We start from the raw sequence: 16,863 nt of genomic DNA on the forward strand, positions 1-16,863 counted from the left end.
GTGTCAAACTCTGAGTCTGCCTTAAAAGAAAGAAAATCGAGAGATGGTTCTTGCAAGACTACAAATCGCAATAAAATGCCTACAGACGAGACCTATAGCAACCCCTGCTGGGGTTTTCATGGCAAGAGACTAGCAGAGGCGGTTTGCCATTGCCTGCCTCTGCAGGCTTGGCCTTTGTTGGAGGCCTCCCACCCAACTACTAACCAAGGCAGACCCTGCTTGGCTCCTAAGATCGGGCTCTTATGGGCTATCCAGGTCAGGTCTCTTTAGAGGACTTCTTTGCAGACCGATGGCTCCTTTGCATCTGAACGCCTTTCCACCTCCCTCCGCCCGCAACGCTGCAGCCGCCGCCCCCGGTCGCCCCTCCCGCCCCACGAAGCGTCTTGAGCTGCCCGACGATTGCTGACGCTCAAGAACGGTCCCGGGCCATTTACTCTGGGCTCGATTGCTTCGCCCTACCCGTAGAGGTTGTATCAGCTCCTAAGCGGCTTCTAATGTCTGTGCGCAGTGTAGTCGAACTCACTTGGGAACAGTTAGAACCAACCCTGCTTGGAGGAAGAAGGCGTACTCTTTTTAGATTAGCCAATGACTGAGCAGAAGGGCCAGTCTTTGTGGCCAGTAGCGCGTGAGAGCTTGAAAGGGGCGGGAGTGTGTAGGAAAGAAGCGAAGGTGCGCCGGGCTGTGCACGACCGGGGAGAGAACTGCCGCTCGGCGCGGCTGAAGCTGCGGAGAGCGGAAGAGACCATGAAGTGAGGGGGGGGGGGGGAGGCTGGGAAATACCACCGGGATGAGGGGTGTGTGAAAAGAGCCCAGGGCAATTGGGAGGTATTGCATGGTGGAGTTTTTTGCCGGGGCCAAAATGGCAGATCCCGGGGGTGGGGGGAGGTCTGCTGAAAAGTATCCAGGCTATTGGTTGAGTTGGAGGGCCGGTTCCAGTTAGGTAAGGGGGTGTTTGCTGGAGCAGGCAGCAGAGAGCTGGGCTAACAGAGACTGCGGGCCAAGCTACACATGACAAATGACACTTGAACGGCGAGTGGATTGAGTGGAGGGCAAGTGAACAGGGAGAAATACACTTGCTGTTCAAGTGTCATTCGTCATGTGTAGCTTGGCCCTGCATTGCTGAGCACGTGGGCAGTAGCCAGGGTCCAGCTGATTGGCACAGCAACCTGCTCCTTTTCAGCCCTTACTCAGAAGTAAACCCCTTGCCTTAAACAGGTAAGTGTACATAGGGTTGCACCCCCCTCGCTGTATTTACCTGGGATTAAGTATGAAAATAATCTTGGCCAGGCAGATCTGGGGGTATAATCTATTGATTGCAATGGGACTTACTTTTGAGTAAGCCTTTCTCATATGAGAGCAGCTGCAATGCATCCCAGCCCCCCCCCCTCCAAGAGCATTGTTGATACAGAAGAGTTCAGAGCGGTGGTGTGTGCAGCTGCAGACCCAGAGACTCTGCGTTGGCTGGAGCCGCATCGCTCGTGTGTATGCGCAGGCGCACCCAGTGGCAGAGCTCACATGCCTCGCAGATCCTGAGTGCTGCCGGCGGAGGATGGCAGGGGGAGAATCAATGGCCATGCAGGAAACAGCCTGAAGAGCTGGGAAATAAAGGCTGTCAAAGATGGAGGCTCTAAGCTCCTAGAACATGAGGGCTAGAAGCTTGACTTTGGGTGAGGGCAGCCCGTAGGCAATTCCGTTCTCACTTTCTGCGGCCTGTGCTGTTTTCCCCCCCAGGCTGAATATAGATGGGTTGCTCGTTTATTTCCCACACGACTACATCTACCCCGAACAGTATTCATACATGCTGGAGCTGAAGAGGACGTTAGATGCTAAGGTCTGTCAAAAGCAGGCAGGGGTGGGGGTGGGGTTCACGTGCGGCCAGAAGGGGAGCACGGTGCTTCTTTCATGCACAGGCGAAGGAGAGGGGTGTTCAGAGAGAGTTCCAGGGAAGTTGCTGAGGCCGGATGGTGTTGGATTGCAGCAATGCTCCCAGGGACTTGGAAAGTCAACACTTGGGCGGAAGAGTTAGGACTCCCTCCCCAATTCCTCAAAAGTGAACGTTGGCTTGCAGGAATTTGTCTTTTTCTAAAGCCATCTGATGGGGCTAGGAAGATGATATGGGTACATGCTGTTACAAGCGACTCTCTTTTTTTTCTGTTAGGGTCATGGCGTGCTGGAAATGCCATCAGGCACTGGGAAGACTATCTCCCTTCTTTCGCTCATCTTGGCCTATCAGAGAGTGAGTATGCCTTGGGCTGCATCACATGTCTGGAATCGGATCTTTCCTTCACCACAGACTGTCTCGTTGGGGGTTTAGGGAGAATGGCTTGACTGTCTCGCATGTCGGAATACTGTCAGAATGCTTTGTGCACTTCAGTACTGCATACATCCCAAATATTATTACAGCGTCATTAAATAAACTCCAAAATTATTTCAGCATTGCTGAAAACATACACTTGTGTTTGTGATCTGCTGTTAGCACATCTCTCTGTGTGTTCTCTATTCAGTAAACTCTGGGTGGACCACAAAAGTTTGGCGTAGTGGTTAAGAGCACGGGACTCTAATCTGGAGAGCCGGGGTTGATTCCCCACTCCTCCACTTGAAGCCAGCTGGGGGACCTTGGGTCAGTCACAGCTCTCTCAGAGCTCTCTCAGCCCCACCCACCTCACAGGGTGTTTTGTTGTGGGGATAATAATGACACACTTTGTAAACCACTCTGAGCGGGCATTAAGTTGTCCTGAAGGGCGGTATATAAATTGAATATTGTTGTTGTTGTTGTTGTTGTTGTTGTTGTTGTTGTTATAAAAGAACATAAACTTCTTGTAACATAAAAGTAGCTTTTTTGACACTAGACACCGGAATTAATATCTAGTCTTACAAAAACAAGAAACCCTGAATGATAAACAAGTCCTTTCTATATTCTTAAAAATATCAGGAATCAGACACATGGAGTATGAGGAAAACAGTACTCCGAGATGTGCATGGTGCGGTCTCCGTGGCCAAATTATCTGGCTCTGCATGTGGTCCACGTGGTCCCTTGAGGAGATCCTCCTGGCCCCTTGCGGCTACCCACAGCTCCCCTCGAAACAAAACACCCCCCCCCCCCCGTTGTGGCCGTCCCCCTGCCCCAAGGGAGCCTGCCAGGCACCTGCCTTTCTTCTCTCCCCCAGGCACACCCTCTGGAGGTCTCCAAACTCATCTACTGCTCCAGAACTGTGCCAGAGATTGAGAAGGTAACTGCTGCCCAATTGCGTGTGGAGGAAGGGCTGGCTGGAGAAGTGTGGGGAGGCTGGGCCGAGTGTCTCTGCCTGGCCTGTGTTCTGCTGCTGGGAGGTGGGTTTCGGCCCCGCAGCCAGGGCTGAAGAAGGCTTTCCCACCGCTCTGGCATCTCTCCCAGGTGATTGAGGAGCTGCGTAAACTCCTAGACTTCCACGAGAAGCAGACAGGGGAGAAGCTGCCCTTCCTGGGCCTGGCGCTCAGCTCCAGGAAGAACCTTTGCATCCACCCGGAGGTGAGTGGGAACCAGGCACTCCATTGCCACCCCCAGCATGCAAAGCCTGCACCCGCCAGTGAGGTTTGTGCAGGGGGCCACTTGGGTGTGTCCTGGCCTGTGGTCTAGTCCAGCTGCTGCTCCCCCTCGATCACAGGACAGGGCCTCTGGAGCTCTCACACACACTTTGGAGGCAACTCCCTCTCCTCAGTTCCCTCACTTCTGTTTCATGCAGCCAGTGTTGTGATCCCAGCCATACACAGTCCTGCGGGCCTGAAGGTTGTCTGTGTGTTCAAGGCAGCTCCTTGTGTCTTGGGGGGGGGGCGGGGGCAGGACATCAGTCGAGGGAAATAAGAGCTTTGGGGCAGAGCTTGGCCTGTGCACCTGGGCCCAAGAGGCAGGCACCACAGGCAGGCACCCCCTTTGTTCTCCTAGGTGAGCGCCTTTCGCTTTGGGAAGGAGGTGGATGGGAAATGCTTCAGTCTGACTGCCTCGTACGTGCGAGCACAGCACCAGCAGGATGACAGCGTCCCCTTCTGCCGCTTCTTTGAGGTAGGAGCTGCTACAGGTCCTAGGGGGTGGATGGGTTGGGCAGAATCAGGCTCCCTTGTCCTTTTTATGGTCCCAAACTGGTTGTCTGGGGGGGGGTGTGTGTGTGAAGGTAAGACGGTTGACCTGATTTTCGGCATGGTGGAGATTTCCCTGTGTAGTTGGGGCTCCGTTGACCAGGAAAGCGGCCCCTTTCTTGGGTCATGTGTGCCTATTTCTCCTCCTCCCCAACCCCTGTCCCCCTGGGTGAGCTGAATGGGGGGGGGGGGGCGGTCAGTGATACTGGAAGATGAAATACAGATAAGTCGCAGATGAGCAGCCTTGCAGGTCTGGGGAGGGGGCACATCAAGGAACACTTTTCGTTCGGTTCCGATCCACGGGTTGCAAGGGCTGGTGTTGCTTGCATGTGTGTGTTCGGACCCTGGCTACGGCCCTGCTTTGTGATGAGTCTCATGCCAGCCCACAGTAGAGGACAGACACCACTGTCGCTGGACTGAACTTTTTTACAACTGCCGCTCGCTTATTCCCTGGCAGGAGTTTGATGCCCACGGCCGGCAAGTGCCCCTTCCATATGGCGTGTACAACCTGGACGACTTGAAGGCCTACGGCCGGCAGAAGGGCTGGTGCCCCTATTTCCTCGCCAGATACTCGGTAACGTGGCCGAAGCACTGAGTTTTATTTTATTTATATTTGTTTCTGTTCTGCCCTGTCTTTCTCCTGAACGGGAACCCAAAGCAGCTTACATCGTTCTGCCCTTCTCCATATTATCCTCACAACAACCCTGTGAGGTAGAGTAGGCTGAGAGTGTGGGGCTGGTCCAGAGTCATCCAGCAAGATTTTGTGACAGAGTGGAGGTTGGCGTCTGGGTGTCCCAGATCCTGTTGCAGCCCTCTCATTGCTATGTCGCACTAGCTCTCAAATACCCAGGCCAGGGAGACATCTTGACTTCCCCCTTGCCACAAAATGGGTAGCAGGATTTCTTGTGTTGGTCCACAGAAAAATGAAGAATGTCGTTGTGATTGCAAATAGCAATTTTATAAGAATCTAATCCCATTCCCCCCACTTTTTTTTCTTAAAAAAAGCAAGGGTCTGGATCTCACAAATGTAGACATAGACTGGGCACTGTATGGACAGTATAGTTGAAATGTCAGAAGCCAGTGGTGGCTGAGTAAATGGGGAGGGGGATTCAGTGTATTTGCCCCCATCATAACTATGTTCAGTTTGCATAATGAGTGCAGGGTATAGAATCTGGATTATCCAGGCGTTGAAATGTTCAGTTTTTCAGCGTGGCGCACACACGGCTCTAACAGAGCTCTAACATCTCATTTCCTTTCTTCTGTGCCTGTTGAGCCTTCCTTTGTGACATGAAAGCTTGCATCTGTTAAAGAAATCGCACTGTCTTTCTTAGCTGGAGTTGCTGATTACACATTCTGGTGTTACTCAGCTTTTTGAAGCGGGGGTTGGATTTTTTGTGCGTTTTCGAGGACTGGAGAAGCACCTTTCTCTGCCTGCCCCCCCCCCCCAGACCAGTGCCAACATGTGAGCTTTTCTCCAGTGCGAATGAGGCGCCTGCCCCACCTGGACTCTTCTCTTTCCCCCTAGATCCTTCATGCCAATGTGGTGGTGTACAGTTACCACTATCTCCTGGACCCCAAGATTGCCAGCTTGGTCTCCAAAGAGCTGGCCAGGAAATCTGTGGTTGTATTCGACGAGGCCCACAATATCGGTACGGGGAGTTTGGCAGGGGGGCAAATACGTCTCGTCTGTCTTGCTCTCTTGTATTCCTTCACCTCACAGCCCGCCGGCCTGTGGCAAGCCGCATTAAGGGGCTTTGCAAGACCCTGCAGTTCTGTCAGACTGGCTAAGAACTGACCCTCCACGCTCAGAGGCAAGACAGCACTGCCTGCTGGGTTCTGGGGTCAAATGGAGTAACTCTTTCCACTGGGGGCTCCCTTGGCAAACTTCTGGGGCATGTTGGGATGGCTGGCGGCGGTTGGAGATGGAGAGGCAGGCTTCCTGGCTGATGGGGCGTCCCAGTTCAGAGGGGAGGAGAAGTGGCAGCAGAGAGCAAACCCTCCTGCCCCAATCAGCTGTTGGCTGGGGGCTGTGAGTCGGTGAACTGGTGTCTCGGCTCATCCCCTCCTCAGGCAGGACTTTTACAGCCAGAAACTTGTGGGAGATACAGCCTACTTGGGATGACTTGACTCTCACCTAGTTGCCTCCTCCTCTGTAGATAATGTCTGCATTGATTCCATGGGAGTCAACATCACGCGCAAGACGCTGGACCGCTGCCAGGGGAACGTGGCCACTCTTCAAGCCACCATCCAGAAGTGAGTGAGGAGAAATTCCTCCGGCTGGCCCTGTGGCCCTGTAGGCAGGGCTGGGTGTGCTCAAAGTAAGAAATTCTGCCACAAGAAAAGCCCAATCCCGTGAGGCAAATTACACGTTCTCTCCTTTTGCCTGCTTAGGGCAATGAAGCCCCCCCCCCCCGACCACTGGAAGTCTTGTCCTGTGGCCCTCCGTTGGCGTCTCGGGCGTAACCCTCCCTTGGGGAGAGTGTGTGGGACATTAATATCTGAAAAAAGGAAATCGCCCACACACCTACAAGCATACTTGGGTAGTCATAAGGGCTAGCAACTTGCTTTAATATAAACAAAAGTCCAGATTCCCGGGAGCTGGCATTCTCTGCCCCCTGGTTTTCCTCCCTTCCCTGGCATTGTGGCACACGCGCAGCCCTGCCCATTGGCATGCTGTTCCACCCCCTGGTTGTGCCCACAACTGACACCCGACACTCCTGTGTCCAGGATCAAGGACACGGATGCCCAGAAGCTGAAGGAGGAGTACCGCCGCCTAGTGGAGGGGCTCCGGGAGGCCAACGTCGCCCGGGAAACAGACGTCTATCTGGCCAACCCAGTGCTGCCAGATGAGGTCCTCCAAGGTGTTTGTGTGTTTGCTTTTGTGTCTCTCTTTTGGAAGGTTTAGTATTGATTTACTTACTTGGGAAATCGGTATGCTGTCTGCTTGAGGCAGCTCACAACTAGACCAATTACACAAAACCAATCCATGCAATAAAAGAAATCATGCAGTACTGCAAGCCCATAAACAGCCACCCAAGTGGAATAAAAGAAAGACGGCAATAAAAAGGCCGGGTCAGTTAAAAGAGCTAGGGCATTAAGCAGAGCAGTGCAAAATATATTAATGAATCAAGCCCCGGGCTAGGAGCTGACTGTGAGACACCTCAGAAAGATGGGAGCCCTCAGCTGCAAGCTGGTCAAGAGAAACATTGGCCCGGCTCATAGAAGAACAAGAGGGAGGGACCAGGCTGGCCTCCGGGGGTGGGGGGCACTGGAAAAGCCCTGCCTCCGGTGGCCGTCTGTCTCACCTTTGAAGTCCAGGGGCGGTGTGTGTGCAGGGAGAGGTGGGCCTCAGAAGAGACTCTTAACTCGGAGATGCCGAGAGCCACCCTGTGCCATCTTTGGTCTTGTTTCTGTTGGCTGGATGAGATTGGCGCTGCCCTAGTTTTAAGAGCTGGAGACAAGTTGCCAAAATGTCAGACCGCTTTTCCCCAGGGTTAGACACACTCGTAGAGTGGGAGAGGTCTGTTAGTCATGGCAGCCACGTGGGACCTCCGTTGTCTGAGGCCATATCTCAGAATGCTGGAGGGGGCTTGGCTGTCGCATCTCTCTGTGCTTGGGAGTTTTCCTGTCCGGCTGCTGCTGAACTAGGATGATGGGGCGGCTTTGCCTGATCCATCCAAGACCTTTCCTGACGTGTTGTGGGGCCAGCTGGGGCACGTGCAGCTCTGCAGCTGTTGCCTGCTCTGGAGCGCATTGCTCCTCTTGCGGATGCCAGCTGCGTAAGGACAGTGGCGTTGACTGGAGTGGGTTGCCTTCTTGCAGAGGCCGTGCCGGGGAATATCCGGACAGCAGAACACTTTGTGGCTTTCCTGAAGCGGTTCCTGGAGTACCTGAAGTCCCGCCTGCGGGTCCACCACGTGGTCCAGGAGAGCCCCCCCTCATTTTTGAAAGATGTCTTTGAGAAGGTCTGCATTGAACGCAAACCCCTCCAGTAAGTGGGTGGGGGGGCTCTCTGGAGATGGCTCTCCCCTCCCCAGGACATCTGCCCCTTTGTGCCTTCTGCTGTCCTTTGGGGGCCTCGTGCGCCAGGGTGGCATTTGGGGGAATGTCTGTCCTGGCAGAGGTCAAGTTTTGCGTTCTTGGCTATGGTGGGGAGTCCTGGCCGTTGGGAAACGGGCCCTGAACCCAGAACTCCCGTAACTCTCTCCAGAGAAGCCGACAGGTTTGGGGCATCCAGTTTGGCATTTGTGGAACCGGCTCTGAGGAAGAGTGTTGAAATCTTGGCTCTGGGGCCCCAAAGCCGCCTCTGAGCAAGTTGGGGTGAGGGGTGCCGCCCCAGGGTTCCCCACCGATTTTCCCAAACTAGCGTTTAGTTCCAACTTTGGTGGGGCCCAGAGGTACTGAGAATGCAGCACCTTCCATGGAAGGGTAAACTGGGCAGTCAGGTGTAGTGGGCAGAAATTGGGCGACTAAACCAAGTAGTCTACGCCCTAACCTCGTCCACAGTGCCTCTGAGGCACTCAGAAATGCTCTGGGGGTCTTTGTCTTCTTCCCAGGTTCTGCTCTGAGCGGCTACAATCCCTCCTTCGCACATTGGAAATAGCGGACATATCCGATTTTTCCCCCATCACTCTTATTTCCAACTTCGCCACGTTGGTTAGCACTTACTCCAAGGGTAAGAGAAGCAGCTGTCAATTATAGCAGCTCTCCTTCCACTTTGTGTTATTAAAAAGCCCCATTTCTTGCCCACATGATTCCCAACACACTGGTAAAGGTCTGGGGCTGTTTCAGAAGCCAGAAAGCTGCCTAAATGTGTGTGTGCCTGCGTGCGTGCGTGCCTGCGTGCAGGCACACAGCAGCTTCAGTACCTGCCTCACTCTTTGCCCATCCCCAGACCTGGCAGGAGAGAAAGAAATTATGCAAAACGAAAGGTCCCCTGCAGCTGGGCTAGCTTTGCTTAACGCATGCAGGTTGCAGGGGGTCAGCTTGGGTCCCATTGGTGGAGAGGTCTCATTTTTCTAAAGGAACTGGGGCCAGAATTGAGGCTGCTGGCAAGTTGCTTCTCCCTGACCTCATCCCACTCGAGATTCAGTGAAAAGGAAAGGCCGCTGGGCACACGCTCAGAGGCTCTTCCTTCTCCAGGGCTGAGCTGTTGCCCTGCAAGCTGGTTCCGGAGCCCCGTCTCCAGACCGAGCCCGGTGTTTTCAGCTCTGCCTGTGCTGCTCAGCTAACTGCTTCTCTCCCCGCACCCTCGGCCCTGCCAAATGTTCCTTGGGGAGCCACAGGCATTGGGCATTTGCGCTCCTTCCTGAGGCAAAACTGTCGGGCAAAGAGGAGACGGGTGTGGGCTCTGTGCGTGTGCGAGACCTCGCCACAGCATATAAATACCCCCTAAGTCTCTTAAGTGCTTAGCTGTGAGGCCAACTCAATCCCATCACCTTCAAGAAGCTTAATTTTTCTTCCTCAGCTCTTGTGGCAGAAGGTTTTGCTTCCCCCCTGGTATCCTGGAAGCATAGAACCCCACAGCAAAGTCAGGCTTGGCTCTGGACTAAGTATCCGCAAAGCCTGGCATGTTGGTTTAGGAAATGTATAGGTTAAACATTTGGCCCTGCCAAAGGCCCATGCCTGTATACTTTTAGACATTAATTGTCAATTCATAAACTGCGTAAGAAAACAGCAAATTGTTTCAGATAGAGCCCAAGCAAGAAATCGTTGATGGTTTGCAAAACGACAGCAAGGGCCGCTTGACTCCATAAGACAGCAAGGAGGATGAGAAACTTGGGCATGTCCCTTTTCTTAAAAAGGAAAATGTATTTCTCAGGAAGCGCCGTTCTCCCGTAGGGAGAATCCAGATTGAATCGGAGCTGGCTGCAGGCCGGCTTTGTGCCTGCGCTTCCTCTTGCTCGTGCATGCGCGCGCACACTCACCCCCCCCCATCCGCTCTGTTTCTCTTCTCCCAGGCTGCACCATCCTCATAGAACCCTTCGATGACCGGACGCCCACCATCGCCAACCCGATCCTGCACTTCAGGTGAGAGTTGCCGTGGCTCACAGTCCTGTGAGCCTCACCGCACTTTGGGGACAGGCCGAGGTCAGTCTTCCCCACCCCCAGTTTCAAAAAAGTCCTGTTGCGGAGCTGAAGAAGGAAAACAATTGAGCATGAAGAGGACGAGCCATTTCCTTTTGCTTGCGCCTGGTGTTTGGAACTGCCCCTGAGCTTGGAGGCTCTATTTAGTTGCCTTGCCTGCTCAGTTCGGCAGTTCCTTGTTGGAGAATCTTTTTCTGGTGCTCTCAATTTTTCTTCTTTGCAATTTTTTTAGGGCAAAGAGCAGGTAGAAGCCTTTCCAGCCCGTGGTTCTGGGGGGGTGGGGCTAGCAGGTCCTCTTTTCTAAACCCAGCTGCGAGCGCCGTCCTTTGGGCTAAAGGGAGTGGAGAACAAGCTGCCCTCGCCCCTCTGCCTCCTTTTCTCCCCAGTTGCATGGACGCCTCCATTGCTATCAAGCCCGTCTTTGAGAGGTTCCAGTCAGTCGTCATCACCTCAGGGGTAAGGGTCTTTTTTGGGGGGGGGTGCTGCTTTATCCTCTTCAGCAGGGCCTTTGCCTTGAAGCCTGAATGTTTGTTTTTCTGCATGGGAATTGGGAGTGGGGTGGTGGGACAATCTACCAACCGCCCCCCTTTTCTGATGCAGACCCTTTCCCCGCTGGACATCTACCCAAAGATCCTGGACTTCCGGCCTGTTACCATGGCTACCTTCACCATGACCCTCGCCAGAACATGCCTGTGCCCAATGGTGAGTGAGGGAGACCCAAAAGAGAGCCGGTCTGTTGCAGATGGGACCCGAGGGCGGCTGGCTGCGTTGCAAGGCTGCCCGGCATGGAGCGGTCTCAGACTTGTCCCCTTTCCTTTATTAACAATGAGTTCCTTCGACCCGAGGTCTTGAACCAAACAGTTCAATATTTCTAAAATCACAGATCAGGTATCAATAAGAAACAATAATTATCCTGTCAGTGCATAACAAAAGAAGGACTCAAAGGTGCTACTGTGGATAAAAACTTGGCAACAGCTTGTGTAACTGCAGGGCAAAAAGGATCCTGCTCGGGGCTCATTGACGAGTTGGTATTTGCTCAGACTAGGAAGGAGCCAGAGATCCTGAAATGACGGCCGATGTTCACAATGAAACGTGATCCTCGGTCTCGATGGGGTCCGAAGCCCAGAGGCAAAGGTGGCTCGAACGGTCCCAGCTCTCCAAGGCCCAGGACAGAGAGGATGCAGAGGAATATTGTGCATTCTCGTAGCTCTTCCGCTCTTCTGAGCCCTTCGCACGCAATTGGAGACACCCTTGGAATACAGCTATCCCCGCAATAACTAGAATACGATGTGAGGCAGTGGCGCACCTTAGGCCATCGAGGTCTGACGTGGGGCCAGCCTGGATCGCAGCTGTTGACCCGGAGGCCAGCGCCTCCCCTTGGACATGAGCCCAGAACTGAGCCCAGAACCTTCCCACGCGAAGCTCTGCCCCTGGGCCTGGTGCAAGTGGCTGGTCCTTAAGCACGGGGAGCAAGGATTGTGGAGGAGAGGGGAACAGCGCATGGCCCAAGAATCTCCGGGTTATATCCCTCTTTCCCTCATGGCTTCCAAGTCACAATTAAAACATTACAGTTTAAAGCTAATAGAATGAACTCCCAGGTCCTCCTTCCCCCCGCCCATAGGCGCTTGCTGTTAATACCCCCTTGGAAGTCCTGGCAAATAAGACGGCCTTGCGGGGCCTTGCTGAGAGAATGCTCCTTCACCTCCTCAAGGAACCTTTCCCACAAAACAGGAGCTGCCATGGAGAAGGCACGGGCTCTGGTTGAAGGCAGTGGAGGAGCAGCCAGAAGGCTGTAGTTGAGGCACAGGCTATGGGAGGAGATGGTCCTTCAGACAGGAGGGCCTCCAGCCGGGAAGGGCTTCACCAGGAGATAACCGGCCTCTTGAACTGGAAACAGGCTAGTAGCCCACGTCACTGTTCCTGTCGGCTAGCCCCACCTGGTTGCCCCTTTGGCAAAAGGACAGCTTCCCCATGCCTTTGTTTCCCTTTCAGATTGTGGGGCGAGGGAATGACCAGGTAGCCATCAGCTCCAAGTTTGAGACCCGTGAGGACATTGGTGAGTGTTCTTCTCGGCCTGCCTTCTGATTCCCAGTTGTAGGTCCGCTCCTTCCAGTCTTTTGCTGGGCCCAGGGCCCTAGCCTTTTGCACACCCTCTTCGCCCTGAGAAACGGGCTAGGTGTACAGCAGCCAGGAGGGGAGAGCTTGGCTGGGCCAAGAGAAGGCCATGTGACTTGCGCCAAGGGGGGCGGGTCTGGGCTCAGCTGGGGGCAGGACTTGGGTGGCAGCTCAGGCTGGGGAGGGGGAGGGAAGCAGCGCCCCTCCCTCCCCGCTAGAAACGGCCCTCGGTGTTCTGGCAGCTGTGATCCGCAACTATGGCAACCTGCTCCTGGAGATGTCTGCTGTTGTCCCAGACGGGATCGTGGCCTTCTTCACGAGCTACCAGTACATGGAGAACATTGTGGCCTCGTGGTATGAGCAGGTGAGCGGACAAGGGAGGAATGGCTGGGCTGGGCTGGGCTGGGGAGGCAGACCTTGCTCTCCAGAGATGGCTGGGCGGCACGTGATGGAGGCAGGCAGGCAGGCAGGCAGGGTGGGGACTGTCGGCTTTTCCAGCGGGGCTTCCAAATGAAAACCAGTTTTCCCTGAAGGATTTTCTTTTGAGGCCGTCCGGAAGAGTACACTGTTTGTGCCAGGGAGTTTAAATGGCCAGCTTGCACGAGACGGCCGAGCCAGCAGAGAGGCCTCCAGTCCCACCCCCATCCGACCTCTCGTTCCTCCGTTCCAGGGGGGGCGGGGGCTGGTAGTCCGGAGTGAGCAGCCACAAGCCACGGTGGAGTGTGGGGCTTGGCAGACGGGCATCTTCCTCCTCCTGCTCCCCACTTGCTTCTCTTTGGGGAGACAGAACGGGGGCTGACTTTGCACTCTCTGTGGACTTCCTCCTCCTAAGCACAAGCGTTGTCTTGCCCCAAGTCTTTGCGGGACCTCTTCCACTGCTAGTTTTATATCGAAACCTGCCTTTAATCCCCCCTCGCCCCCCTGCCCCTCTCTCCTCTCTGGCCCGCAAAGGGAATATTGGAGAACATCCAGCGCAACAAACTCCTCTTCATCGAGACTCAGGATGGAGCAGAGACCAGCATGGCGCTGGAGAAGTATCAGGAGGTGGGTGGCCGGGGGGAGAGGGCAGCTGGGTGTCGGCCTGGCGTGGGTGGAGGAAGGGCACGTGGCTCCCTCTCCGCTGTTTTGCTTGTTGGCAGTCTGCGTATCTGTCCTTATGGCAGGAGAGGGGCCAGGTTTGTGCCACTGGCCTCAGCTAAGTCGGTCTCTCTGTCTGTGGAGCAGCCCCTCAGTGCTAGCAAAGGCTCCTTGATACCTCTGTGCTGGCTTGTTTTGGGCAAAGCGACACTTGATGGAGGGTGGATGAAGGGAGAGGTGGGTTTGTGAGTTGGGTTTGTGCTTTGTGGCAGGCCTGCGAGAACGGCCGGGGAGCCATCTTGCTGTCCGTGGCCAGGGGGAAGGTGTCCGAAGGGATTGACTTTGGTGAGTGCCCTGCTTTCTGCACCTCGCCCCCCCCCTTCTGCCACAGGGACGGGCACGGCTGCCTTGGGTTGGCTTGGGGCTGATTTTGCCCCCTCTCCCCCTGGCCTTGGTCCAACCCCGTTTATTTTGAGCTGATGCTGCTATTGTGGAAAGGACTTTTAGGAGAACTTCTAAAACGTGTTCTCTGAATTTTTTTTGAAGCAGCGACTGCCTTGGCCCCCTCCTTTTTAGACCAGTCTTGATTTGTGTCTAGTTTTGGTTGTGTAACATCAGTCATAGCTGCCCTAAAAGCCATGCTGAGGTGGGAGGGGAACAAAGCCTTCAAATAAATATGGGGTGGGGGTCTTGGAGTTGTGCGCTGACACAGATAGCATCCAGGAACCAATTGGAAAGATCTGGGGCAGCCACCGAGAGGAACACAGAATGAATTCAGTAGTGGCTGCTGGTGGGAGGCGATAGGGGTCAGAGGCGGGAGTGGAGAAGGGGTCTAGCCAGAGGCCTAAGGAAGAGCTGGCGGGTTGGGAGGGGGTGTCAAAGCAACAATTGCCATGGGGGGGGGGGGGTTGGAGGTTTTGCAGAGGGAAGGAAGGAAGGAGCATAGAGTTGGAAGGGCTCTTTAGGGTCAGCTGGTCTTAACCCCCTGCACAATGCAGGAAATTCACAACCACCTCTCCGCCCCACCCCCAGGGACCCCTGCTCCATGCCCAGAAGATGGCAAAACACCGTCAGGATCCCTAGCTGAAAATTGCTTCCTGACCCTAAGGTGGCAATCAGCATTACTCTGGGCATGAAAGAAGGGGCCACGAGGACTAAGCCCTGACGCAACCCTTCCTGCCCTCCCTCTCCTGATCTGCCCAGGTTCACAGAATCCGCATTGCTGTCAGGTGGCAGGGCAGCTCTTTAACTGGGGTTTGCTGGGGAAGGGCCATTTTGGGGGGAGGCCCTTTGCCAGGGCAACCCCTTGGCTTACACTCAACACTCTTTGGCTTGAGGTCAGTGCCAGCCATACCCCCTTTGGCCCTCTCTTGCCCGTACCCAGCTGTGGGCTTGCTTGCCTGTTCCACCTCTGCCCTTTCCCCCCCCACAGTTCACCACTACGGCAGAGCCGTGATCATGTTTGGGGTGCCCTACGTCTACACCCAGAGCCGCATCCTGAAGGTAGGTTGGGAGGGCCTCTGCTTGCATGCCTTTGGGCTGTGCTGCCTTCAGCTCAGGGTGGAGGCCCTGGCAGAGCTCCAGAAGTCTCCAAGGGCCTTGGTGGCAAGGCGGCCCTGGCAGCGTCTCCTGGAGATGATTCCCCGCTGGGCTGGCTTTTCCGAGGCCCAGCCTTTCCCGCCAGGCTGGCGGATGCTTCTGTGAGGTAAACAAGGAAGGAAAGGGCTCCACACTCCCAGTTTTGGGACGTCTTCCCTCTCCTCCACCCCAGAAAGAGCCTCTGAGGTGGGACCAAAATCCCTTGTTTTGCAAAACCTTGAAGCCGTGAGCTTCTTCAAAACACCATCAGCTGGGTCAGGGCCTGAGTAGAAGAGGGGCTCTGCCCACTGACCTGCCATAAAGCCCGGACTGTGAGCCTGGGGTGAGGATCCGCTCCCATAACTCCTGCAAGGGATTAGGGAGTCACCGGCAAGCAGCAGGGGGTGAGCTCAGCTGCCAGAAAAAGCCGGGCCATGCAATACATAATTAACTTAAGGAATTTGCTGCCTTGGAAAGCGCTGATGGGCATCAGGGAGGGCTTTAAGCCAAGCTCGGACAGGCACGGAGCAGAGGCGGAGGGAGATGTATTGGCTGCGGTAGCCAAGTGGAGCCTCCAGGGCCGACAGCAGTGCACCTTTGGCTACCAGATGCTGGGGCTACAGAGGTGGTAGCTAGTTAGCTGCCGTTTCCAGAGGCAGCTGGTTGGCTAATCTTGACTGCTGTCTTAGGTGGTCCCCAGAGAAGGAGAGCCTGCAGGGCTTGGCTTGAGGGACCCTCCTCCTCTTCCTAACCCCAAGGAAAGATGAGCTGGCGGAGAGAAGGGGAAGGAACCAGCAGGGCCCCCGTGACGCATGTCCCTTCCGGCGCTCTCTGGGTGCTCTCGAGTCCTTGCACAGGGCAGTAAACAAGCAGGGTTGCGGGCCGGGGGGGGGCAGGATTCGAAAAATGAGAATGATTTTGAACTTCCGTCCTTTTTATCGTTTCCAGCCTGTCTTTTCATGGAGGGTGTGGGGAGAGAAGGAGCAGCCCGACCCCCGAACCAATCCCTGTCGAGTTATCATTTGGCCCTCATCGAACTGCTCTCCCTCCCTCTCTTCCCAGGCCAGGCTGGAATACCTGAGGGACCAGTTCCAGATCCGGGAAAACGACTTCCTGACGTTTGACGCCATGCGGCACGCGGCACAGTGTATGGGCCGGGCCATCCGGGGAAAGACCGACTATGGCTTGATGATCTTTGCCGATAAGGTGGGCTGCAGAGGCACTCTCCTGGGGGGGGGGCTCCTATGTGGGTGGCAGTAGCTGCCCCCTCTTTGAGCTTCTCCCCGTTACCACCATTGCCCTCCTGCATCCTCTGCAGCGCTTTGCACGGGCCGACAAGCGAGGGAAGCTCCCGCGATGGATCCAGGAGCACATCACAGATGCCAACCTCAACTTGACTCTGGATGAAGCCGTGCAGGTCGCCAAGTATTTCCTGCGCCAGATGGCCCAGCCCTTCCGCAAGGTGAACGGAGCATTCTGGGAGGTCAGAGGGGAATGGTGGGCCTTTAGTGACCTGGGCATTGATCGGGGGCTCAGCGCTTGCTCTCCTGACCCCTAAAAGGTTGCTTGCCCTCTCTGTTGGCAGGAGGATCAGTTGGGCCTCTCCTTGCTCACCTTTGAGCAGCTGCAGTCAGAGGAAATGCTGCATAAAGTGCAGGGGATTGCGCACCACGTATGAGCAGAGGGCGAGGCACCGCCACCTCCAGAAGAAGGCAGGAACTCCGCAGCTGGCTCTGCGGCTTCCACCGGGGCCCTTGAGGCAGACCAGAGTCCGTTCAGGGGCCGTTTTTCAGATTTTGGAGTGAGGTTTTGGTCTAATAAAAAAGTGTTTTTGTAAATTCGACGGTCTTTAGTTTGCCTCGCACCAGGATTTGGTGGGGAGGTACTGAGATT

General features: G+C 55.1%; 1 protein-coding gene across 3 annotated transcripts; it reads left to right on the top strand.

Moving 5' to 3' along the window:
• Positions 1 to 648: 648 nt before the first annotated feature.
• On the top strand, positions 649 to 16,788 carry ERCC2 (ERCC excision repair 2, TFIIH core complex helicase subunit). Of its 3 annotated transcripts, XM_054999656.1 has the most exons (23): positions 649 to 749; positions 1,732 to 1,831; positions 2,159 to 2,236; positions 3,168 to 3,230; positions 3,395 to 3,508; positions 3,923 to 4,039; positions 4,571 to 4,687; positions 5,639 to 5,762; positions 6,270 to 6,366; positions 6,841 to 6,974; positions 7,936 to 8,104; positions 8,670 to 8,788; positions 10,074 to 10,143; positions 10,587 to 10,656; positions 10,801 to 10,902; positions 12,193 to 12,256; positions 12,558 to 12,679; positions 13,267 to 13,359; positions 13,665 to 13,737; positions 14,825 to 14,895; positions 16,033 to 16,176; positions 16,289 to 16,432; positions 16,556 to 16,788. In XM_054999656.1, the coding sequence occupies exons 1-23, from the start codon at positions 745 to 747 to the stop codon at positions 16,646 to 16,648; spliced, it is 2,283 nt and encodes a 760-aa protein (XP_054855631.1). In that variant the 5' UTR covers positions 649 to 744; the 3' UTR covers positions 16,649 to 16,788. The 3 variants fall into 3 exon arrangements, with proteins under 3 accessions (XP_054855631.1, XP_054855632.1, XP_054855633.1); XM_054999657.1 differs by lacking the exon at positions 1,732 to 1,831; XM_054999658.1 differs by lacking the exons at positions 10,587 to 10,656; positions 10,801 to 10,902; positions 12,193 to 12,256; ... (5 more) ...; positions 16,289 to 16,432; positions 16,556 to 16,788 and adding an exon at positions 10,433 to 10,541.
• The last annotated feature ends 75 nt before the right edge of the window (positions 16,789 to 16,863 follow it).

This window comes from Eublepharis macularius, chromosome 15 (assembly GCF_028583425.1).
Source record: "Eublepharis macularius isolate TG4126 chromosome 15, MPM_Emac_v1.0, whole genome shotgun sequence".
Classification (NCBI taxonomy): domain Eukaryota; kingdom Metazoa; phylum Chordata; class Lepidosauria; order Squamata; family Eublepharidae; genus Eublepharis; species Eublepharis macularius.